Source organism: Ochlerotatus camptorhynchus, unplaced genomic scaffold (assembly GCF_037179485.1).
Source record: "Ochlerotatus camptorhynchus isolate MF236.1 unplaced genomic scaffold, CSIRO-AGI_Acam_v1.1 ptg000137l, whole genome shotgun sequence".
Lineage (NCBI taxonomy): Eukaryota > Metazoa > Arthropoda > Insecta > Diptera > Culicidae > Ochlerotatus > Ochlerotatus camptorhynchus.
In genome coordinates this window covers 256,939-282,340 of record NW_027040627.1, presented here as the reverse complement: position 1 = coordinate 282,340, position 25,402 = coordinate 256,939, and the positions used below count along the sequence as shown (strand labels likewise).

At 41.9% G+C, this 25,402-nt stretch overlaps 2 protein-coding genes across 3 annotated transcripts; both read right to left on the bottom strand.

The window, feature by feature from the left end:
* Window positions 1-695: 695 nt before the first annotated feature.
* Window positions 696-1,677, bottom strand: LOC135700459 (uncharacterized). Of its 2 annotated transcripts, XM_065220979.1 has the most exons (3): window positions 1,420-1,677; window positions 1,158-1,326; window positions 696-1,086 (listed from the first exon to the last, which is right to left on the bottom strand). In XM_065220979.1, exons 1-3 carry the CDS (start codon window positions 1,547-1,549, stop codon window positions 750-752), a joined length of 636 nt encoding a protein of 211 aa, XP_065077051.1. In that variant the 5' UTR covers window positions 1,550-1,677; the 3' UTR covers window positions 696-749. The 2 variants fall into 2 exon arrangements, with proteins under 2 accessions (XP_065077051.1, XP_065077049.1); XM_065220977.1 differs by having other exon boundaries at window positions 1,158-1,674.
* Window positions 1,678-12,554: 10,877 nt separating this feature from the next.
* bai (Transmembrane emp24 domain-containing protein bai) lies at window positions 12,555-14,878 on the bottom strand. Its single transcript, XM_065220976.1, has 5 exons — window positions 14,509-14,878; window positions 14,316-14,436; window positions 14,183-14,253; window positions 13,249-13,375; window positions 12,555-13,177 (listed from the first exon to the last, which is right to left on the bottom strand). The coding sequence occupies exons 1-5, from the start codon at window positions 14,686-14,688 to the stop codon at window positions 13,059-13,061; spliced, it is 618 nt and encodes a 205-aa protein (XP_065077048.1). The 5' UTR covers window positions 14,689-14,878; the 3' UTR covers window positions 12,555-13,058.
* Window positions 14,879-25,402: the final 10,524 nt, after the last annotated feature.

The following is a 25,402-nucleotide window of genomic DNA, read 5'->3' as shown; positions in this document are numbered from 1 at the left end:
ATTTTGGATTCTACTAGTTTTGTCCTTGAAGTGATAGAGTAAGATTAAAACGGCCGTATTCGACGAACGATCTATTTACAGCGGGATCTTCTAGTGTTGATGTTTTGAATCGTCGTTAAGAGTCCCCCTCCTCCTTACGTTGGGTTTACCCATTATTACCTAGACGGATTACATTAAAAGATGCTGGACAGATCGTGTGATGTCAGCACTGCGTTTATTCCATTTAAGTAACCTGCGATGCTTGTGCGACTTCGCCAGACATTGACTCCGCCAATCTTAATTCAAAATGCTTTGATTTTTCTTCAACCGATTGACCAACTGTAAATGTTATCTTACAACCATTGCACACACGATACAACCGAGCATCAATTCAGTCTGGTTGTACCAAGCAGTGTGAATGGAGCATTATCAAGAATTCCAAAATTTAATAAACCCGTTGAGTATTGAGTTGGGAACCAATTTTATCTAGCTATACCTACATTGATCAATGTTTCATACGCTCAATTGAAGTTATTTCACTAATTCGGCATTTTAGGTTCGGAACGCACTCCATTGTCATCACATTACTAATACATGCAGCACAGGTAAAGTCCATACGTACAGGAAAATATAAGATAGAATAATTTATTTTCAACATACTAATTCACAATCACGCATAGCATTCATCCCCGTTACAACTAGAAATGCAATCCCAGTTTTTGATTCAGAAGAGTGGCGCTAGAAATATCATCAGTTTCGTTTAGTGTAACCTAATAGGAATATTTTTCCTTGCAAGCATTCCGACAATGTAAGCCGCCTCGAAGCCACTCGTCGGAACCATCACAGCAGTCGCAAACGCCATCGTTGACCCACGAGCTAGGAACCGATGCGTAACCTCCACGACCGGTTTGATGGCGCTTCTGGAAGCGACAATAAAATCGACCCTTTTCGCAAGCATTAGTGCCAGGCTCATCGCTCCCATCCTCGGGACAGTCGCAATAATCATCGTTCACCCTGCTCCAACTAATTTCCTCTTTTCCGTGCAAGCAACGGAACATACTGCGGGACCGTTCCGAATATGCGTCGATGTCACGCAATCGGATGCCTCTGAAAGGATTATGTGTCCTATATAAAGTTGATTGTATATCTATTATAAACTAAAAAAAACTCCTGCTTACCTCAGTATCCTCTTCTCGTAGTTGCCAACCTTCTCGACATACACGTACCGACTATCATCGGAAGGACCGTTGAACCCATTTATGCTGTTGCTAACATTGACACCAAACGCTTCTCCTCCGCCTTCGTCCCTGACGTTGTTGCCAGCATCATTCGATTCCGCTTCGTTTCCTATCGAATTAACACGATGATTATTATTAGCCTGGTGTTGAGCGGCTTCACCCCGGATGAGTACACCCGTCCCCGAATCCGTTTGCAACTGACTGATGTAGAAGATTTGGTATCCGAAAAAGACGATGGCCATCAGTAGCACTCCGAGCAAGGTCATCTTTAGCTTTTGCTTGTAGAAGGGTTTGTAGTAGATGTTGTCCCGTTTGACCCATGTTTTACGCATCCTAATTTTGCGGCCGGTTACACCACAAAGGTACAAAAATCACTTCTACGATTGGTGCCTGGCTATAAATAATGGAATTTTGAAGAACAGTGATTGAATTTTATGAAATTTGATTTCCACACAGAAATACGGAATGATACGTATTTACATTTTATGCTAGTGCCAAAATTTAATGTATTAAATTATTATTCGTTAGTGACGTTGACGTTCCGCATATGCCTCATCGACCAAAAATAACTCCCTGACGCTCAATGACGTTTATATATGGTCCGGGCCAACAGAGAGAGTTAGAAGCAAAAATCAAGAGCAAATTTTCATTACGTCGAAAGTAACGTTCGCACCAATCCGAGAAAAATAAAGTTTTGTTTTGATGATCGAAAAGTTATTCATATTTCCAATTAAACGCATGTAATCTCATAGTGATAGCAATGTTAAACATATTAAGTAGGGTTTTAATCATAAAAAGCATATCGGTAGCTTTCATGGTGGGCGTTGGCCAAATTTGGATTTTTCAGATATAATCCTAAATAGGACCTAGATTATTTAATACTCTAGTAACCTCAAGTCCGTGCTCTGTCACAATGTTTCATTGTGATTAATCAACACTCAAAGGGGTAAAATATCAAATTTGGGGTGAATTTGAAAGAAAGGGAACTTGGAGTGTAGAGCGCACTGCCCACTGGACGATTCTGAAGCCTGGCCAAGTGAGTGGGGTATGGGTTTATTTGATTGAACGTCATTTCCAATGTATATATTGATACATTCAAACCATTGGCATTTGAGATAAGACAGAGATACACAGCAAAAAAAGTTGTTGAATATTACATCGAAACTGCTGCAACCAGGTCAATCCATCGGTTGTGTAATATCACATTGTACGATGTACATCGATTTTGTGAACAAAATTACATCCATTGATGTAATATTGTATCTGCTTTTTGCTATTACATCATTATTTCATACATCAGCTTGAATTACGTTGATCGATATTACATTTTTTTTTGCTGTGTAGGATGCGGAGGGCCCGCTTAGGGGAAGCGTAACCCATGTTATGGTTTCCATTTATTAAATAGTTCAGATAGGCTGGAAATGACAGGTTCATGGTGAGAAAATGTACCATATGGGGCCCGTTCACTGATCAAAATCAGATTCACATCGTCAGACCCTGCCCAAAAATAAGGGGATTGACGATGTCTTGTCAAGTTTTATTTTGAATTTGCGTTTTGTATTTAATACTCTAGTAAATCTCGCGTCCGTGCTCATTCACAACAGTGTGAGGTGTCAATGCTCACTGGGTCATATGTCTTAGACCAGTTCCAGATTAGTTTGCTATTAATATCTTCTGCATCGCAGTTCGCGATAGATTCCTAAATATGGGTTCTCTTTTCCGACCATAATAGTGTGAGGGAAGGGGGTGAGTTCTGGATCAACAATGGAAGGGGGCCCATCGGTTTTTGTGGGCAGACCGTCCAGAGCCCATTCCTCACAGATCGGGGGCTGCTCGCGCGGGCCAACACCGTCTTCGTGTAGGTGGAAGTTTTCCCTATCCGATGATGGTGTTGGTTTGCGTGGGTGGCCTTCGCTTTGTGAGTGGGGGGCTTTGGAGCGGTTTGTTTACGAATGCTGATGGGCCCTTTTCTATTGTTGATCCAGCGTTAAACGTTCGATATGAGAGCGACTAGGGCAAATAAATAGGGAAGACAACACCATGACCCAAATAAGTAACCAATGCATGCGGCTCACACTTAACTTGTTCTATTTCTTTCTTTCTTCCTATCATGTACTAATATTAACTGCCTGAGGACAAATGGGAACACGACCAGAAACCAGAAACGAACAAGAAAAGAAGAATTAAACTTGCACCGGCAAGAGGAAACAGACAGTAAGGATCATGTCGGTTGGAGACAGCCAATGTATACTGGACGAAGCTTGTATCTAGGAAAAGTCGTATGTGCAGGAAACCGTAAGTAGGATAAGAATCGTAAAAGGTGTGTGCTTGCTTGATAAGATCCTAACTTTACTTTAAATACACGGTAGGAATCGAATATCCATTTATGATTAAGGTTTTGCCCATTTTTCAGTGGGAGTGGCAATACTCATTGATGAGTGATTTATCGTACCCATTTATTAGTAACTGTTAGCAGCTAATGATTAATTGATTTACCTATTTTAGAATTACCTATACTTCACATCAGAACCTCATTTCCTTCAATTACTACTCCGTCGCAGCACGCACCTTATATGGATCGCTAACCTTTATTTAGTTTCAGCATTTTCGACATTATAATCAAAAGGTGAGTTTTAAAAGTATAATTACCATGCATAAGTTAATGTATCAGAACCTGGACGGACACGAGCCTACCCAGGGGAGGACCCGGATACGACCACCCATGTGTGTCTAGAGTATCGCACGAGCTGACGAGTGCAACGGGAAGGACAGTAGGTGTATAGACTAGGGGGTTGGTCCCTAGATAAGCCTTCTTAGCGGAAGGCACAGCCTATGCACTGAACAATTACAATTACAATTACAAAAGCATATCGGTAGCTTTCATGCTAAAAAATATTTGTTTTTGAGTCGCTTACTGGCCCTTAAGTTTGGTGTTACTTAAGTCAACGTGTATTTACCAGGATATTCGGGAGAATTATCAATCACGTCTCCTTACGTGCAGCCCATTCATCATTTTAGGACAACCGAAATCATCTTAGCAACAAACAGTTCGATTTATTCACTTTAATAATGAGAAATCGAAACGAACGGAAGCTTGACGTAGGACCGCTAGTGGTCGGAACAAATATATTGAGCCTTTAGTTCTGTTAATTGATCGATAATCTATTATCTTAACTCTTTCCGTTTTTGAATTGGTGGCCCTGAAAAGCTGTGTGATGAAAAACTAGTGATTATTGATACCTGTAATTTTAAAAGTTTGTTTGTGACATTAAATTCTGAATGATACATTACCATAGAGAGGTCCCGAAGTTACGTGCTTTTTGGCTCAGCTCTGGTACTCTCTTCGGTCCCAAGCTAATCGATGCACCCCTCAAAAAATAGGAAAATCCACGAACCCCTCATTTTATCTGTCAAACTTCCATAGCGAATCAAAACAAACATAGTGTAGTACTAGAATTTCAACTAGAATGGGGTACGTTAATCGATTTGCTTGGGACCAATAGGCTAGTCAAGTAGTGAGCCAATTTAGAATCGTTAGTTTTCACCGGTTGACAATATCATCTGCCAGCCTCGTTCCAGAGAGATGCAACATCGTGCGTTCCTGCAAATAACCTAAATTGTCCTGACAACACTCCAATCTTGGTTCCCGGCATTATCCAACCAACGAGAGATACAGCAACACAATCTCTACGGTCAGGTAATATAGGACATATGTCCGGTCGGAGAGGACAACGGTACTGCACTTTCCCATCAAACCCTTCATCCGATTCTAGTTCCGTTTCTTGGAAATTCTGCTACAACAACCTCTCATGAACAAAAATCGAAAAACATCAGATAAGCCACCTGCTGTACCATATACGCCGGCTACAATGCCGTTTTGGTATTTACCACCTCCGACATCATCGATCCTGTATCCGAGCTATGTGGATTCACACGTTCCTCAGCAGGTGTTACCGCCATCGTACAATGTTTCTGTTCCTGCTACTGATTCTACGAACGGTTTGAATGCCGCATCGCATGCCAAGCCTCCTCCTATTTCTTTCTCGTCAGCTGCCACCCATTCAGACACACGTAAACACGATGTCGGGCTTGAATCTTCCTACTAATGCTAGCTCCAGTCGAAAACTAGTTGCTCCTGCGACCAACGAGTCAGCCGAGAAGTTCAAACAGTTTTATATAACACCATTCGAGCCTTCAACGACCGCTGAGCATATATCAAATTACATCTGTAGCAAAACCGGCTGGACTAAAACTTCGTTTCGATGTCAACCACTAACTCCCGCTGCTAAAAAGGGAAGTCCTTTGAGCTTTGTATCCTTCAAAGTACTTGTTTTGGATAACCTAATTTTCACTAACACCGTTACCAAAAATGGATTCTGGTCCAGTTTTGTCAGCGTTGCCCCATTCGAGCCTCGCCTTCTCAGGTAATTGCGCAAACTGAATATGTCCTGCCAAAGCAGGAAATGATCACTAAACTGCCGTAAAAAATCCTTTCGCAGTCAGAGCCGCTTCTCACCAGGATGACTCTGATTGCAATGCTCAAGTCACTGAGCTTGGTTTCTGAGGTAATTGCACGAACAGTATATGTCCTGCCGAAGCGGGAAATGATCACTACACATCTGTACATAGTCCCTCGACAATTTCAGTCATTCCCCACCATGATGACTCTAATGACAACCGTAACGCATCCAGGATTCAGGGAGCTGAAATATTGCTGTAATAACAAAACGTTGGAGGCATGAAAACAACTGTAGCTGAGTACAAATTGGCCTGCTCGGATGCTAGTTACGATATGTACGCCTTCACCGAAACTTGGTTGAACAGCAATATACTTTCTAAGCAAATATTTAGTTCGGATTTTACGGTCTATCGCACTGATCGTTCTCGAGCTACTAGCCCCAAAGCTTCCGGCGGTGGTGTCTTGCTAGCAGTACGTTCTACCATAGAGGTAACTCTAAGACCACTGGGTCCCGAAGAAAATCATTATTATTTTTGGCTCACTCAGTACCAGAACAACGGTCCCAAGCAGTCCCAAGCTATTTCACTCACCCCTGCATGTTCTGCATGAATCCACACACCCCTGATGTTATCTGTCAAACTTGCATAGCGAATCAAAACAAACATAGTGTAGTAATAGAATTTTAACTCTCGGTTACTTCATCCACCTAATAGCTGTTGCATACGACTTTTGCTTGTATGGGAAAGCTTGGGTCGGATCGGCTAGCAAAATAAACACCCCAACAAATTACAAAATCAACATAGGCAAGCTTTTATTATTGGCATGTTCCGCCACCTCATTTTCTCCTACCTGCCTCCTTGTCCCTGTCCTTGCCTCCTTTCATCGCGCTTTGCGCCTCCGCTCTTGCCCTACCTTTCTTTCTAACTAAACATAATTTTCTTCCTGTGAGTACTCACGAAATACCGGCCGGGTGCCACCTTTGCCGCCGCTCGATGTGGGTGAACCTGCGCCGCTCGATGTGGGTGAACCTGCGCCGCTCGAATTGAATGGGCACGACACACACGGCACACCGATGCTCTCGTTCACTTGGCCGCTTGGGATCCCCGCCGGATTACCACCGAACGCTTCGCATCCGCCGTGGCCCGACACGATCGATAATCGACTGCGCCGATGACCTCTCAACTTGAGACAAATCGCGAGTGGCTGCGCCTCCCTCTCGCTCTCTTCGTGGATGGTTCTCGCCGATGGTGATGACCTGTGTCCGGTCAACACTGTCTCCTGCCCTCGGCGTGCACTGCTGCTTCGAATCCGTGCGACCTGTCGCTAGGAGTCGTACGGCCAACACGTCGCTCGATGAGCCTACCGTTCTGGCACCTACCCTGTACCACCGCGAGGAGATCCGACCTGTGAATAGAGCACTCGAAACAAAAGCCCTGGGGCACCTATGGTTAGTTTCAAAGGGATGGCGGTTTCATCTGTGGCAACTCACTTCTTCGAGAAGGCTTTTGTCTCCCAACGTGGTAATGTGCCGTAATCGAACACCGCCAGGGTGATTTTGGCTCCCGCTGTCGTGGTATTGATCGGTTAATTCGATGGTGATGTGCTACCACGTTTGAAATTCTCCGTGAACCACTCCCTCAATGTGATTGACACGTACTACGTGCGTTCAGTTCGTGTGGTGCTAATATGTGACGAGAAACTTATTAGTTTTTCGTTTGTCGTCTTGTTCCACTTTACTAACCTTTTGATCGTTTTGAAATTTCAGAACCGGTGTTCCAGTTTTATTACTGCGATGCGAAGCAATCTTTGCTAAGATTCGTCGAGTTTTCGATACACTACTTCTGTGCACGATGACGGTCTACTACCAACAATCAATACGAAACTAACGATTTTAAATTGGCTCACCACTTTAGTAGCCTATTGGTCCCAAGCAAACGATTAACGTACCCTATTCTAGTCGAAATTCTAGTACTACGCAATGTTTGTTTTGATTCGCTATGAAAGTTTGACAGATAAAATGAGGGGTTATTGGTTTTTCCTATGTTTCGAGGGGTGATTCGACAAGCTTGGGACCGAAGATAGTACCAAAGGTGAGCCAAAAAGTTGAGCACGTTTCTTCGGGACCTACTTGTCTTAGAGTTACCTCTATGCTACTACTGTGCAGGTTCATGTGTGTGTGTGGCGGAAGAGTTGTCAGCAGATCTGCTGCTGAATGATGTTGGCAGTAAAATTTTCGTTGGTTGTCTTGTTTCAAGCGATGTGGCCCTTGCAGCATCAACTACGTAGATGCACGCTTCAAAGTGTTTACTCAAACGTGTGAAAAGCTTATTCTTAATACATCAGACAGTGGTAACACAGACAAACAGACGTAACTCTTCATTGTGTATCTTCGTTCACGCATTTAGCGGTTGATTTGAATATTATCAGTTTCGCGAACTACTCGCCGCAGCGCTGGCATCGGATCACTTTGACGTTTCTATACATTCTATAGAACTTTCATGCAATATTGTTTGCGAGTTAGGCAGCAAGCTTGTTTTCCGTGAGAAGCCTGAGAGATGTCGTTACTGAGGTCCTATGTTTTGAGATACTATGTTTTCAAGAAAAACTTTTTCAAAGAGTTACGTCTGTTTGTCTGTGGTGGTAACATAGTATCCAAAATTAATACGTAACATAGCTCAGGTGTCGAACAGGTGTGGGTGGCTGTTACCCTACCGTTGAAAGTGGTCTTCATTTGCGTGTTGTATTTACTGATTCTTCTGTATTCTTCTATTTATTCTGAGTTGATCGATCAACACATTGATTCACTTTTTTGGGATGTATCCAAGATGATGCGACTGACGAAATCCTTGTTGGTGATTTCAATCTTCGTTCAGTCAACTGGTCATCGAATGAAACAGGGTTCTTTCATCCTCGCTCTAATGACTCATACATTACACCTCTAGTAGCATCTCTCCTAGATTGCTACAATAGTGCTGATCTTCTGCAACGGAACGGGTTCTCCAATGAAAATCATAGACTGCTTAATCTATGTTTCCTTAGCCGTGAACTCGCCTCTAATTACTCGGTTCCCGGGCACCCGAACCACTAGTTAAACGTTGTAGACACCATTCACCTCTGCAGTTATCATTACACTTATATCAGGCTTGCACTTTTCGGGTTACCGTGGACAGCGTATCGTATGACTACCGTAGGACTGACTACGAGGGAATGGCAACCTTTTTCGAAAACATCAGCTGGGACGATGAACTCCGAGATCGTGACGCGAATGCTGCCTCTTCTATTTTCTCGAACATTGTCGTGTATGCGATCGACCAGTTTGTATCAATGACAAACTCCACCCATATCTAGTAACCCTCCTTGGACCAACCACCGACTCAAGCGACTGAAGTCATCCAAACGAGCTGCCTTGAAGACATTTTGTAAACTTCGAACGGATGCATAGAAGAGGAAGTACAACGTGGTACAACCAACCGGTGGAAAGTAACGATTTTAAATTGGCTCACTACTTGACTAGCCTATTGGTCCCAAGCAAATCGATTAACGTACCTCATTCTAGTCGAAATTCTAGTACTACGCAATGTTTGTTTTGATTCGCTATGAAAGTTTGACAGATAAAATGAGGGGTTATTGGTTTTTCCCTGTTTTTCCTATTGTTGTTTTACATCAACAGGCTGGATGAAGCCCCAATGATTTTAACCTTATCAACTATGGTAAAAAAATTACATTCAAGCATGGTCATAACATAAAAAAAAAACATTAGAAAACGTATATCTTATAGTCAATATCTTAATTCCTGCTGGCGAAAAACAGAAGAAAACTTTCGACGAAGCGCATCACGGGAGAGATGAAAGTCGAAAACAGATGCAACTCTGTTGAATGTTCTCTGCAGTCCGCAAATCGCACCGTACGCTCCATAATTTGTGCGACGTAGAGGCAGTCTTAGCATAAGGTTATTACGAAGCGGTCGGGGTTGAACATTCAGGTCAATTTGCCTCACAATCTGTCCTTACTTGTAGGATATCGGCCACGGTTAGGGCTCTGCTTGTGTCTCTTCTAGTCCGGAGAAGTTCTAGGTCGATAAGTTGACAACGGCTTTCGTAACTTGGTAATCGAAACGGATCATTCCAAGGCAATCTACGCAACGCAAAACGAAGAAAGCGACGTTGAACAGATTCAATTCTCTCGGCACCGTTGTTGTAGTTTGGGTTCCAAACCACTGAACAATACTCAAGCGTCGATCGAACAAGCGAACTATAGAGAGATTTTAGACAGTAGATATCAGTGAAGTTTTTAGCTATCCTAAAAATGAAACCTAAAGTTCTTAACACCTTATCAACAACATATGCAATGTGTTGCTTAAATGAAAGCTGCGAATCCAAGATCACACCCAAGTCTTTCACCTGATTCACGCGTTCGATTGTCGAGCCAAGCAGGTCATAGCTAAATATTATCGGTTGTTGTTTTCGTGAGAACGCAATAGCGGAGCATTTGGCTGGGTTCACTACCATTCTGTTTAACCTGCACCAACTAGCGAGTACATTCAGTTGACGTTGAAGAAAGTGACAGTCAGCAATGGAGCAGATTCGTAGGAAGATTTTGAGGTCATCTGCATATGATAACCGAGGAGCTTCGATGACCAGATGCACGTCGTTGAAGTACAGTATAAAAATTAACGGTCCCATGTGGCTTCCCTGAGGTATACCTGATGTGGCGAAGAAGCTAGCTGATCTGCAATCTCCTATGGCAACTTTTAGTTGCCGACCGGTAAGATATGATCGAAACCAACTCAGAAGATTATCGCATGCACCGAGCCTGCCGAGTTTAGCAATCGCAATAGCATGGTCCAACTTGTCGAATGCTGCGGATAGGTCTGAATAAATAACGTCCGTTTGAACCCGATCCGACATGCTTTCGGTTATATACGATGTGAGACACAGCAGATTGGTAGTTGTAGAGCGGCCGACAGTAAACCCATGTTGATCAGCACTCAAATACTGCTTGCAATGGGACAGCAACGGTTCCATAATCACTAGCTCGAATAGCTTCGAAACGGCACTTAACGATGTAATTCCTCGATAGTTATCCACAGCTTTTTTCCTTCCTTTTTTGTGGACGGGAAACATGTGCGCAAACTTTCAGCAAGATGGAAAAATGCCACCTGTGAGAGACATTTGGAACAGGTGAAGAAGCGGAATTAACAAGCTAGCAATGTGTCTCTTCAAAAATACAGATGGAACTCCATCAGGTCCAGGATTGAAGAATGACTTGAGCAGAGTCGCGGCCTTAGAAATCATTTCTGCATTAACATCAATTGCGACCAGCGTTTGATCGTTTACTGGAACGTTCCTGGCAGCCAGGTTAATATGGTCGTCAGTTAGTGTCTCATTAATGAATACACTGGCAAACTTTTCGGAAAAAAGGTGGCATATATCCTGAACAGTGGCAGTAACTTCTCCGTTGAATTCCATAGACGATTTGAGGCCGGATTCCCTGCGTTGCTCGTTCACGTAGTTCCAAATTCGGGTGTAGCTTAAGTTTGCGCTGGATGCCTCGTTGGAAACTTGAAAAGCATTCACGACTGACTCGCTGGTACATGTGATTCAGCCTCACATAATGTAGTTTCAGAGGAAGCGTGCGATACTTCGTAAATCTTCTCAATGCTGCTCTCTTGATTGACTTCAACCTACGTAGCTCTCTCGTCTGCCAGGGAGGGTGAGACACTTTGTGGTGAGTTCTTTTCGGGACGTGTCTGTCAATGACAGACACCATAGAGGTAACTCTAAGACCAGAAGGTCCCGAAGAAACGTGCTCAACTTTTTGCCTCAGCTCTGGTACTCTCTTCGGTCCCAAGCTAATCGATGCACCCCTCGAAAAATATGAAAATCCACGAACCCCTCATTTTATCTGTCAAACTTCCATAGCGAATAAAAACAATAAGTGTAGTACTAGGATTTCGACTAGAATGGGATACGTTAGTCGATTTGCTTGGGCCCAATAGGCTAGTCAAGTAGTGAGCCAATTTAAAATCGTTAGTTTCCACCGGTTGGTACAACCTCGTTAACAAACAGTATAAGCAGCTCAACAAACAGCTTTACAAACTAAACTCAAAGCAAATCCCAAGAGCTTCTGAAATCATGTGAACGATCAACGGAAGGAATCGGGCTTACCTTCTACAATGTACAATAGGGATCAAGAAGAATCAGATACGTAGGGAATCGCTGACCTGTTCATGTCACAATTTAGCAGTGTCTTCGTCAGGAAAATTTCAGCACTGCCCCTGACGAAATCTCTTACGCGGTTATTAAGAACTGTATTGGAGTACTGGCCGCACCTTTAGCATCCATCTTCAACCTCTCTTTGGGTTCTAGGATCTTTCCCGACTGCCGGATTTATGCCGAAGAGGTCGACCGCTACAAATCTCGTTCAATACACATCATCAATCATACGCGAGATGGAAAGAGGTCATCAAGTGGATGCTATCTACACCGATCTTTCTGCTGCTTTTGATAAAATTAATCACGAGATTGCAGTGGCCAAACTAGAGCGACTTGGTTTTTACGGTTCCCTTCTTGATTGGCTTCGCTCATACCTCACCGGTCGACATATGTCAGTGATGATTGGAGATCATTTTTCTCAACCGTTCGCTGTTTCTTCTGGTGTACCTCAAGGCAGTTATCTGGGACCGTTCATATTTTTATTGTATCTGAATGACGTTCATTTTTCGATCCGTTGCCTGAAGCTGGCTTGTGCTGACGATTTCAAACTATACTTTGTCATCAAAGATCGAAGTGATGCATTGTTTCTTCAGCAGCAGCTGGACGTTTTTACTTTTTGGTGTGACAAGAGCAGGATGGATTCTCAAAAATAACCAAATATCATTCACCGTAATTTAAGTTCATTTATTTCAATGCGTCAAACCTACCAAGTCGATGTTTGCATTATAAACTATAAAACCTGTTTATGCAACCAAAAACAAAGAAACCACTAAATTATCAGATTTGAGCTTACATATTCAATATTTTCCGAAAAGCTACTCTCTGTTGCTTGCTGGACAATAAAACAGGATTCCACAAAACATTTCTCTTGAAGAAAATTCTATGGATTTTAACGTAATACGGTTTGTAAGATAAGAAATTTAGACTTTTCACCGGTCGTGATAATTGAAAACTGCGGGGTTCACGCAAGGCTGGTAGTCAACTAATTGTTATAACCGGAACATAGAAGACTCGAAACGAAATTGGATCCTCTGCCTGCGTTCTAAGACACGCTCCTTCCTTTTTTACTAAATTGCACCCTTTTTGGGGTTCTAACGCACATTCACGCGTTCATCCAGCCGCTCACACATCGCACACATTCCCGAACCATGAATTCGTTAGTTTAGTTTAGATAAGCTTCTTGGCGATGAAGTACCTTCTCAGGTACAGAACCTGCCACGTGGCCAAACCGAGCAGGCAGCACATACTAAAGATGCTGAAGAACAACACACGACTGTTGGTACTCTCTGCAAGGTGAAAAGAAACGGGAGTTTGAATTGTTTTTTTTTTTTTTTAGCGATAGAAAGTGCATAAATACCGTTGGTGTCACGCATCTCTTCTTCGCGCTTTCGCATCAGGGCAAAGTCCTGCACGATGGCATCGGACAGGTCCTCCAAACGCTTGAGATCAACTTCGAGGGGTTTCAGTTTTGCGGCTTCGCCAATCTGAAAATGAGTCATTGTTAAAATTTCGTAGAAGATGAAGCAAAGCTTGGCAATTTTAGCACTAACTAAAAAAAAAATCAGCATTTGTTATAGTAAAACAGATTCTACGGGGAAGTTTGCAAGCTGTGGATTTTTAGCAAGACAAACAAATCAAATGGTGTTTTTATATATTGATAAACAACTGAATGATTCGGAACATATAGTTCGTAAGCAAGCCAATGCAAAAGCACAAAGGCAATATACTGACATAATTGTAAATAAATTTTAATGATTGGATGCCCGCGATACTTCTTACGAGCCATTTCTCATGTTTATATTAAATCACATGTTCGAATGTCGAAAGCAAATTGATGAAGAGTTGGTACAAACACATAAACAACAAATTGTTCTATTATGAAAATGTGGGTGTAGGAAAAGGTAAAGGACACTGTTAAAACAAAAAAGTCACACTTCAGTATTAATCATATAAAAATCACATGTCAACTTGTGTACCTAAACTATATTTAACCAATTAACTAAGTTCAGGTAAACAAGTGGAGAGAGAGCTACAAAACAAGCAATTTTTTTTCACTACAACGGAACTGTAACTCTAACTTACGGCGCTCATGAACTGTGTAGTAACGAATACAAACGATATCAACAGCAAGACACCAATATTTATCATCAAGTTCATGTTTGATAAAAAGTAACGAACACCCGAATGGTGGTTATAATTTCGATTCCAAAGGAAAGAAAAGAAGAAACTAGATAAGCATCTCAGAACGATTGCTAGTCAATATAGTGCTGAATTGAGTAACGCGTACTTACACCTTCGTAGCTCTTAGTTTCAATACCCTTCTTGATATCTAGGGCGACGTCCTGTTCAATGCCACGATGCGCTAAAATTGAGCTTAAATTAAGCAATATCCAAAAAAAATCAAACCCAGCTTGATCAACATACTTGGCGGAACCTGGGAAATGAAGCAAATTTCAAATGTGTCGTACATCTCCGACGTGAATGTGAATTTCCCTTTACTAATGTCTTCCTTCTGAGACATTATGTGGCCTTTACTATCTCGAACCTGCAAGCAAAAGAAAAAAACCGAACATTTTTCTCATCCATAGCAGCAATCAAATCGACCCGGGAAACTTACCACATAGTTGATTTTTTGTCCCGGTGCACCGGTGACTTCGTACTCGCCGGCCACTATCTGATTGCCTTGCATATCATCCTTTAGACACTTTTGCATATTTGGTGCCAGGCGGAACATGATTGCCTCCGTCTGCAGAACGACGATCAACAGCAACAGAAAACCAAACAGAAATCGTTTCATTTTGACGATGGATGTTGATTCCTACTGTAGGACACTAAACGGGCAAACGGTGGCCGTATCCGGGACTATAAATCTTCCACAAAAGTGCGAAATTTCGTTAGCAAACCAGGAAAAAATGAAAGTTTTCCTCTTCCAGCTTACGAAGTTGCTTTCCTCTTTTGACTTGACAGACACACGAAAGCAAAGCCGAGATGAGCTGGCCATCGGAGTTTATGACGCGGCGCGTTAACTAGTGTCAAATTGCAGACTGACCGGTTACCAATGTAACTGATATAGACGTTACCAATTCTAGAGTAACATGTCAGAAGGGCCTATCTCGAAAAAAGATGTAGAAAATTTCTTTCACACAGAATCACTATCCGTTTGAGAATGCTGCGGATTTCCAAAGCAACAGCTTACCGGCTGACTTGATTGGCGAGGTTATCGATAAGACGCGTGGCTGTTGGTCATTTCAACGGCCTTGTTCAACAAGCCCCGTTCAAGAAGTTATTAGTGTTGGCTACCCTAATAAAAATTGTATGGTTAATTTGCTTAACGACGTGTTCTGGGTATCATCCAAACCATTTGTGGAATAGTTCAATGATTTGGGTTATCGTTCGTTTATGGTTATTTTTTATTAGGGTAGTGATTCGATGGAGGTGCGATGCGGCTGAACTTGATTTACTCGGTACCATGTCCGGTAGTGAACCGGATTCGAACGCGAGCGGTTTTGTACGACGCAAGGATCAGAACAATTTGCATTTAAATATCTTTATTTATTTTTATGTTGATAGGTACACAGCAAAAAAAAATGTAATATCGATCAATGTAATTCAAGCTGATGTATGAAATAATGATGTAATAGCAAAAAGCAGATACAATATAACATCAATGCAGGCATAACATTTGATAACGGCACAAAAGCATTTGTAAACAAACTTTCTAAAGCTCTTTACACGCGAACCAAAGTACGCCCACGCAAACCAACAACATCATCGGATAAGAGCAACTATCACCTTTCCGAAAGTGGTATTGGTTTGCGTGGGCGTACTTTGGTTCGCGTGTAAAGGGCCTTAGAAAGTTTGTTTACAAATGCTTTTGTGCCGTTATCAAATGTTATGCCTGAATGGATGAAATTTTGTTCGCAAAATCGATGTACATCGTACAACGTTATATTACACAACCCATGGATTGAAGCAGTTTGGATGTAATATTCAACAACTTTTTTTTTCTGTTTATAGTACCAGGAAAATAAAGTATTTTTTGCATCATTTTTGATTTGCATTAAAAAAAAACAATAGCAAACGAAACTGACAGAAAAAGCATACAAATAAAATATCGGTTATGCATCGAATAAATACATTCACTTTATTCTATCTCTGTATAAACAATGTTTGTAATAAATTCGTATTCTCTTACTTTATACCAAGCTAGGCGTCGGTTAGGAGAGTTGCGATTTAGCGTAACTTTTAATCTATTTATATTTGAAAATCTTTTGAATATACAATGGCCAGCTCCTTGCATGTTCTTTAACCACGTTCAGTTCCTTCCGCTTGTTTTTATATATGGCAAACTGAACTAGACACAAGGGCGATAGTTTTTATCACCGGAGGCTCCTTCAAATTTAACGGTTATCGAGTTCAATAAATGCGTAATGTCTTCCAATTCTTCATAACCTAAAGTACTGTTTTAGATTTGTTATCGTACATATTACGACATATTTTACAACTATTAAAACAATCCCAATTAGAATAACGCTGCTTGCGTTGACCGATGAACTCAGTCCGCTCTTTTGCTTGGTTTATCGTCTTAACACATCGTTGTTGGCTGGGCATGCTCATCACCAGCAGTTTGATTCGCTGCCACAATGTATCTACTCAACCTGTTCTTGCTAACTGTGGCTGCTAACGTTTGCTGTACTCGAATGTCACTGGTTGTTCGGCATAATCGCCATAAAAATCTTCCATCGACTTTTAAGGGACAGCTTGAATTTCGTTTTGTTCACGTGCTATACGAAAACGCATTTGCAGTTCCATCGCCGAAATGTCTTTTCGAGTGAGTATTGCTACTAGCCCTTCCAACTTCAGACTGTTTTTATGTGGGGAAAGAACACATTACGTAAGTTGATCGACAGTTTAATATTTTACACTTTTGGAATATAAAGGATAATATCTGAATTTTTTAAAATAGTACGTATAACACTGTTCTTATGTTATGTAGTTTTATAATTCGAATAGATTATTAGTTTCCTTTTTTTCACTGATTCTTAAGGCCCACGCACATTAGATCTGGATCGGACGCATTGCGGCAAAGTGACAGCTAAATCTATTGTCTAACTGTCAAATTTACGTCAACGCAAGGCAAACGGATCTAATGTGCGTGGCCCTTTACATCGAGGCTCATCAGTGAAACCCTAAGAGAAGAGGTTTACGGGGGCGAAAATGAACCACTTTTCTGTCAAACGTGAACCAGCTCCTGATTGGCCGATTTCATGTGCGTAAGATTAAGATAGAGATAGATAAAGATAAAGATAGAGATAGAAATAAAAGAGGAAGAAGCCAATTGTCACCTTCCTCTTAGGTGAAACCTGGAAAGCACGTCAACTTTACTTTAACAATCAGGTTGCTATGTGTGTGACCAGGTCACACTGGACACACTAAAGACCCAGATTTTGTGGGAATCCCAGCGCAGGTGTACACAGGTTATCCAAACCGAACTACCGGACAATAAACACCCGTCCCGGGAGTCGCGTGATAACGAAGAAAAATAACAACCGCGGACTACGTTCTAGGCGCGTCTTTATTTACAAGTTACAATGGACTAGTCAACAAACATAAATTGTACACACATCAGCAATTTATGCTTCGTCAGTCTCTCACTCTCACGCACTCATACACACTCATACTGGCAGCTGTCATCAACGTTCCCGGGAGCTGGTATAGACACGCATCCAGGGGCTTTCACTACATACTTCCAACAGATTTTACTCATGATCGCAAGCTGTCTTACCCCCAGCTGTGCCTAATTCGTAAGAATGTAAAATTTATTCTTAATATTTTAAGAATCGTACCACAGAGATAAATAATGCATAAACTGTTTTGGTGTAAAAATGCACTCGTTCCCCCCAAGAGCATCCTGGTGGCTCAGAGAGCGGCCAATGTGGTCAATGATCCATTTAAAGCCTATCGAAAACCTATTCATGAAAACCCACGAAGAATGAGCTGTCGCCAGTGCTGAGATTTGTCATTGTCATTGACAGACTTTCACGCGATATTGACAAAATTGGCTTTCTCATAGTCACTGACAGACTTGATCCTAAGAAAACCTTCGTCAAAATCTCATTTATTTTTTTTATCAATGACAAAGATTCACCCGGTAGCTAAAAGTGTAATTTCGAGCATTGTGTGTAACATTATTGTTATCCAAGCAGTTCAGGAAGTAGATGCTTGTTCACTTTAACGGCTCTATGTAGTTGTGGTGCTTAAGTCATTTAATTTCGTTACAAATTTAATTAATAAAAAACAACAAGGGACAGCCCTATGGGGTTGTACGCAATGGTGACGTAGGACTACGTGGTCTTATATAATAAATCTTATTTGTTAACTACAGCATGAGCTTCTGTTTTGTGTAGGAATAGGAATTTGAGCGGGGTTCTCTCGCTGGCAATTGGAGATAATTTTAATTATCATAGCAACAGTTGCACATTCGTGCAATTTTCAATAGTGATATTTTTAAAAATAATAAGGTCTTAAATTAGATGCGTATTTCAGCTGAGTTATTAACGTTCAAAATCTTTGATAATTTTGCTACATGTTCCAATTTCGGTTTTCACAAAGTATAGGAGGAGAAGGGGCATAGTGAGCATCCCGCAGTTTGGCTATGGATCTCCAGCTGCATGAAACAAATCAACTGGTAGTAGATTCAATATCATTATGATATTGATCCTACCACCAACCAGTTGGTTCCAAACGGCCGGAAGTCCAAGATGGTGCACGGGATGCTCACTATGCCCCACCTGTTCACTACACACTTAATCTAGCTCGGTAAAATCTCCAACAGCAGATTACCTCGGCATTTACTTTTGCTGATATCTCTACAAAATATCTTTTTGTTAGCTGATATTTCAGCAAATAGTTATTTGTTAGCTGTGCCTCGGCAATTGTTTTACTGAATCTCAGCCAAATAAATTGCAGAACTGCTCGGCTGTTGGAATCTCGGCGAAAAAATTTAAGTGTGTATGACCCTCTTTACCCCTACACACTTAGAATTTTTTGCCGAGATGGGCACCACCGAGCAGCTCGGCATTTTATTTTGCTGGAAATTCAGCAAAAAATATGTTTGTTAGCTGAGATCTCGGCAAATTTCTCGTTTGTTAGCTGAATCTCGGCAAGTTTTTCACTGAGATCCAGTAAAATAAAATGCCGAGCTGTTCGGTGGTGCCCATCTCGGCGAAAAAATCTAAGTGTGTACCCCCATATAGAAATAACAGACGTAGTCCTGTTGGGCAGAGACAGGTTTCGGATCGTTCGAAAGAAAACACGCAGTTTGTCATGAAAATACGGATTATTATAAACGTTTTGATAAAAAAAAAAACGCGAACACATTTTCATAATTTCGAGAATATAAAAGAAAATGTCAACAAAAGAAAATGCACTGAACAAAATCACTCCATGGTTTTCAAACATAAAAAACAACTGATATGATCTGTGTTGCCATACAACAACACTCCTCCTCACGCATATCATTGCTTCAGTTCATGACATCAAGGCCACACAGCTTTCTCAACGCGCCAAGCCGGATTCTTGAGAGCGGTTTCGTTAAAAGATCAGCTCGCATTATCTCACTCGGGCAGTATTGATACTCCATCACTCCAGCTTGTTTCAAATCCTTGATGAAATAATATTTGGTATCTATATGCTTAGTGCGATTGCTGAACTTGTCACATTCCAGCATCCGCAGGCAGCTTTTGTTATCGTCGTTCATCCGAATGGTTGTCACGTTCTCTCCCAAGTCAACCAGTAATCGCTTAAGCCATAGTGCTTCCAGCGAAGCTTCTGAAAGAGCTACAAACTCGGCTTCAGCTGTCGAAAGCGAAACGCAAAACTGTTTGCGGCACGCCCAAGAAATTGTTCCGTCACTGTACTAAAATACGAAGCCACTATTCGATTTTCGACCATCACGACACTCCACCCAGTCGTCATCCATGTTACTCAGACGAAGCCGCAGATTTGCGGTACCTTTAAGATAGCGTATGACCAGTTTAAGCTCATTCCAGTCTCGCTGAGAGGGATTGATTGTTCTCCGACTAAGGATAGATACAGACGCAGCTATATCTGGTCGTGAATTCACTGCTATAAACAGTAACTTTCCAACCAACCGTTGATATTCATGGTTGTCCGGTAGGAAGGTTACATCCGGCTCTTGCTTTTCATATCCTGAATCGAAAGGAATCGCCGACACTTTAGCGTTTTCCAGACCAGCTGTTTCTACGACATCGGCGATGTAACGCTGCTGACTTATGAAGTAATCTCCTCCTGCATCCTGCTTAACATCAACACCAAGATACTGTCGTACATCTCCCAAACTGCTGATGGCGAAATTCTTCTTCAGTGTCTGCTCCAAAGAATCGATGATAGTTCTGTCGTCGCTTGAAATGATCAGATCGTCAACGTAGACAAGAATTTGCTTGCGATATAGGCATGGATCCGAATCACATCTCTGGAACCCTTCGTGAACCAAAACTTCATGGAGCCGATTGTTCCAAGATCGAGCCGCTTGCTTCAATCCGAATAAGCTCTTCTTCAGACGGCACACCTTGTTTTGCGCACCATCCACAGCAAATCCGGGAGGTTGCCGGATAAAAATCTCCTCCTCAAAGTTGCCATAGAGAAAAGCTGATTTCACATCATACTGTTGCACTATCATACCTCTCTTCGCCGCAACCGATAAAAGAGCACGAAATGTGGTCAAACGTACAACTGGTGCAAAAACTTCGTCGTACTCAGTCCCGTACCGCTGGTTGAAGCCTTGAGCAACAAGTCGTGCCTTGAAACGCTTGACTTTTCCTTCCGCATCCCGCTTCAACTTGTACACTCGTTTTCCTGGTGGCAGGTCAACAATTTCCCAGGTGTCATTTTCTTGAATGGACTCCAACTCCTCTATCATAGCATGCCGCCATTCATTCTTGTGATGACTAGCTTGCGATTCTGCGTAATTCCGGGGCTCCATCCCTAGCTGTGCCGCTACACAGGCATATCTCTGCGGCAGAATACCCTTGGTTGTTCGCTCTGAACGACGAACTGCCAGCTCTAAAGGATCGTCTAACGGTTCATGAAATAATTCATCGCCATTAGGTTCATCGTCATTAACGTCATCGTTCAAAAAACAATCGGAATCGACCCACATGTCATCAGGGTCATCAACCAGCAGTGCAGTATCTTCAGATACAGCGACAGGTGAAACACTCAACGGGACAACAACATCATCTTCTCGATTCTCCATAAGGGGTCCATTAATTATGTCACACATTTAGGGGGGAGGGGGGTTTTGAAAACTATGACGAGCCATACAAAAAAAAAGGTTTATACAAAAAATGTGACAAAGGGGGGAGGGGGGTTTTAAAAATGGGCCAATTTGCGTGACATAATTAATGGACCGTCCCTAAAAGGATCGAACGTATTTAGAAATCTAACATCCCTGCTTATCGTCAATTTCCCGGTATTAGCGTCCACCAAACGGTACCCTTTGGTCTCTTCACTGTACCTCATGAACTTCAGCTTCACAGCCTTCTCGTCCAGCTTACCTCGTTTTTGTTTGGGTACATGACAGTAAACATCGATACCGAATGGTTTAATATAATTCAGATTGGGTTTTTGCCCGAACCATCGTTCATAGGGAGTACCTTCGATCGAGCGAGATGGTAAGCGATTTTGCATATGATTCGCCGTGACTACCGCCTCTCCCCAAAAACGATTTGCTGTGGTCGTGAATGAAAGTAAGAAAATACTTCCAACCGCCCAACGTCGCCGTTCGCATCGGTCCGCAAATATCTGTGTGCACCAGATCCATCACTGACTTGCACTCTGATCCTTTCGGGAAGGAACTTCTGTGCATTTTGCCTTTTATACACACTTCACAAACATCATCACACTCGCACTCTACGACTTCGCAACCGTCTGCCAACTTACACATCTTCACAACTGCGTTGCAGTTTCTGTGACCCAATCGACGATGCCAACCATGAATGCAACCACTGTCGTTCTGTACCAACGCTGCAGATTCACCATATACTCGCAAAACAAATAAATTGCGTTTCAGATCCGCGTATGCACCGACAACTTCATCACGAGCGATTCCAGCTCCTTTGCTAACAAATGTCACCACATAGCCTTTACGCACGAGCATTTTCACAGACAGAAGATTAGTATTCATCTCCGGAACGAACAAAGCTTCTTCCACTGTGATAACACGACTTCTGTTCTTGTTATCTAACACTTTCATCTTACCGTGTCCATGACCTTTTGCCATCACTCTGGCACCGTTAGCTACGTACACTACTTCCCGAACAGTTTCGTCAATTGTATCAAAAAAATCACGGTTATTCACTATGTGGCACGTAGCACCCGAATCTAAAATCCACAGTCTTTCCGCTGACTCGGAACCCGCAGAAAAGTGGACCCTACACGATTGATTTTATTGACAATAATCGTATTGTCAATACATTCTATATTGACGTCAATATATCGAGATTGACAATATTTCTGAAGTCACACCATCAATATTATTGTCAATAATTCCCTTTCGCGTCAATATATTGATGCGTGTGGGGTTTGCTAAAGAAATGCCCATTGACAATCTTCATTCTGAACGTTCACCGCACAGTGAACTTTTTCTTCGTTTTGCTTCGTTTCCCTGTTCTTCTTCCAGTCCTTGAACTTATCACACTCGACCTTCTTGTGCCCGGACGTTTTACAGAAAAAAAAACACTTTCCACTATTATTACTCGGACCGGCACGCAACGTCGCCTCTAGATCATCATCATCTTCAGAGCGATTTTTCCGCTTCTGCCATTCATCTATCAGCTTTCCTTTGGCGAAATGCAAGGTCAGATCTTCATCTGGGCGTGCCTCCAACGCAGTTACGAGTGTTTCTTACTCCTCAGGTAAGCTGCTGAACAATATCGCAACGAGCCAGTGATCATTGAGTACTTTGGCCTCCTGCAAATCATTCAGCTTCTCAAAAAGTTCCGTAAGACGACCGATATGCACTTCCATATCACCGCCTCTTTCGAGCCGGAGACGGCAGATTTTGCGCATTAGTGACACCTTTGTGGTTAGTGTACGCTTGACATGGAATTTCTCCAGGTTTTTCCATGCCTCCGACGCTAATTTGGCCTTCCTGATGTGGATCAATTGTCCATCTTCCACTGCCAAACCAATAGTGGCCATTGCTTGGTCGTTCTTATTGGTCCATTCCGCTGTTGCTGCCGCACTCGTACCCGCAGGCCTCTCCTCACGGACAATAGCCCAATTACCTTCCTTCAAGAGGAGCAGCTTCATCCGGAAGATCCAATTGTCGTAATTTGACCCATTCAGCTTGGGGAAAGACAGCATTTTCTCACCGGTAGCCATCGCAACAACAAAAATCCGAATTGAAACGACAATTCAATGAGAATACAGCTCAAAAAACAGTTCCACGCACTTTATCCATAGAGGTAACTCTAAGACCACTGGGTCCCGAAGAAAATCATTATTATTTTTGGCTCACTCAGTACCAGAACAACGGTCCCAAGCAGTCCCAAGCTATTTCACTCACCCCTGCATGTTCTGCATGAATCCACACACCCCTGATGTTATCTGTCAAACTTTCATAGCGAATCAAAACAAACATAGTGTAGTAATAGAATTTCAACTAGAATAGGGTACGTTAATCGTTTGCTTGGGACCAATAGGCTACTAAAGTGGTGAGCCAATTTAAAATCGTTAGTTTCGTATTGATTGTTGCTTTATCCGCCTGCTCCGCTGGGCCCGTAACCTGTTGGGCAGTTTATCATGAAAATACGGATTATTTTATTAGAAACGTTTTGATCAAAAATAAAACACGTGAACACATTTTGATAATTTCGAGAATATAGAAGAAAATGCACTGAAATCACTCCATGGTTTTCAAATATAAAAAACAAGTGATATGATCTGTGTTGCCATACAACAACAAGTCCTACGTCAAAAAATCTACACATGTGTGTCAGCATTGTCCCCTGCTACAGGTTCCCCCGGGGGCATCCCGGAGGTTACGAGAGTGCCTAATGTGGTCAATTTTAATCATTTAAAGCGAAGACAACAAATCAAGAAGACTGGCAACTCTTCATTTTCTTATACGAACGCTATGAGACAGGTACAATCGCGTCATCTGCCGCTCAAAGGTAAGTGCTTTGAATGAATTTGATAGCAAAGATTACATCCTCAGAAGAAAGGTTTGTGTATTTGCTCATTTTTCTATGCGTTGCTTCCACCTTCACTCAAGCGCAGCACTATTGTATCTGTCGCTTGGATTCTAAAAAAAGTTGCCAGTCTTCTTGATATGATGTCTTAGTTTAAAGTCTATCTAAAGCCTATTGATTAAAAACCACGCAGAAAAAGCTGTCGCACGGCATTTTTGAGTGATTAAAAGATCTGACCGCATTCAGGACCCTCCATCCGAATCGATTCCAGAGAAATGGTGATATCTCGATTGGTTATAGCCCGATTTTAGTTCTTAGCGTATCATTCGCTTTGGAAATGGTTCTTCTTTCTATTGGTTTCTATTTACTAAAAATATCGATTTTTAACCGGCATCCTATATAATCACAACAAATTTAGCACGTAAGACAAGGCTTCCGGAATCCCGGAGTATCTCCAGTATTCGGTGACCATGGTTATTTTCATAGCTACATCGAATGCTTTAAAAATAACTAATATTGGACCATATTTGACAAAGTAGCAAAACTCCAAAGTTGACAAAAAACATGTGCCTATCCTAGTATTTTTGAGTATCCCCTGTACATCGGTTGGTGTTTGATAATTGATGATCGATAATTACAAAATCCATCAGAATCAACCATGCCAGTAAGGTGCACATTTCTGTACATCCCATTCTGGCTAAATAGCCAATACGTGCATGCGCGTGCGTGCGTGAATTATATTCTCAGTTTTGTTTATACGATGCCCACTTATTTCAAATGGATAGAAGAGATTCAGTATCGATCGAAAAACACCACGCAATGGATCGAAGTATTTGCGATAGTTTCAGAATTCTTCTATCTCTTGTTCTTTTAATTTCAATGTCAAGATCAACGCTCTGTTGGGAAAGTGAAAAAGATGCATTGTCCGTGCAACCAAACGGTTTGAATTCAAATTGCTCCTGTTTGAGAAATACGAGCGGATGTGTACTGGAAGTAGTTGTCAATTACGGTTTCAGCGAAATGGAATTTTCAATAAACTTTGATTGTGCAAAAAAACCGATTTTCAATCATCACACCGTGAAAGTGTTTTCGAACGTAACAAGCTTTAAGCTTAATGGCTGTGGACCTTCTGGAAATGAACTGGGTTTGCGCTACATTCAATTTCCCAGAATCGTTGAACGCTTAGTGCTGAGTAACTTTTGTGTGGAAGAATTAGAAAAACTTTCCTTTGTGCGATTTATTAATTTAAAACAGTTGGATCTCCAAAGTATTACAATTTTTCGGTTAGCCGCAGAT

What these genes read in the sequence shown, in the direction of transcription:
- LOC135700459 (XM_065220977.1), bottom strand. Translation starts at nt 1,549, where the DNA reads ATGCGTAAAACATGGGTCAAACGGGACAACATCTACTACAAACCCTTC. An exon ending in TACGAGAAGAGGATACTGAG is followed by an intron (nt 1,087 to 1,157) that starts GTAAGCAGGAGT and finishes TAATCCTTTCAG; the next exon opens with AGGCATCCGATTGCGTGACA.
- bai (XM_065220976.1), bottom strand. Translation starts at nt 14,688, where the DNA reads ATGAAACGATTTCTGTTTGGTTTTCTGTTGCTGTTGATCGTCGTTCTG. An exon ending in GACAAAAAATCAACTATGTG is followed by an intron (nt 14,437 to 14,508) that starts GTAAGTTTCCCG and finishes TTTTGCTTGCAG; the next exon opens with GTTCGAGATAGTAAAGGCCA. An exon ending in CATTTCCCAGGTTCCGCCAA is followed by an intron (nt 14,254 to 14,315) that starts GTATGTTGATCA and finishes GCTCAATTTTAG; the next exon opens with CGCATCGTGGCATTGAACAG.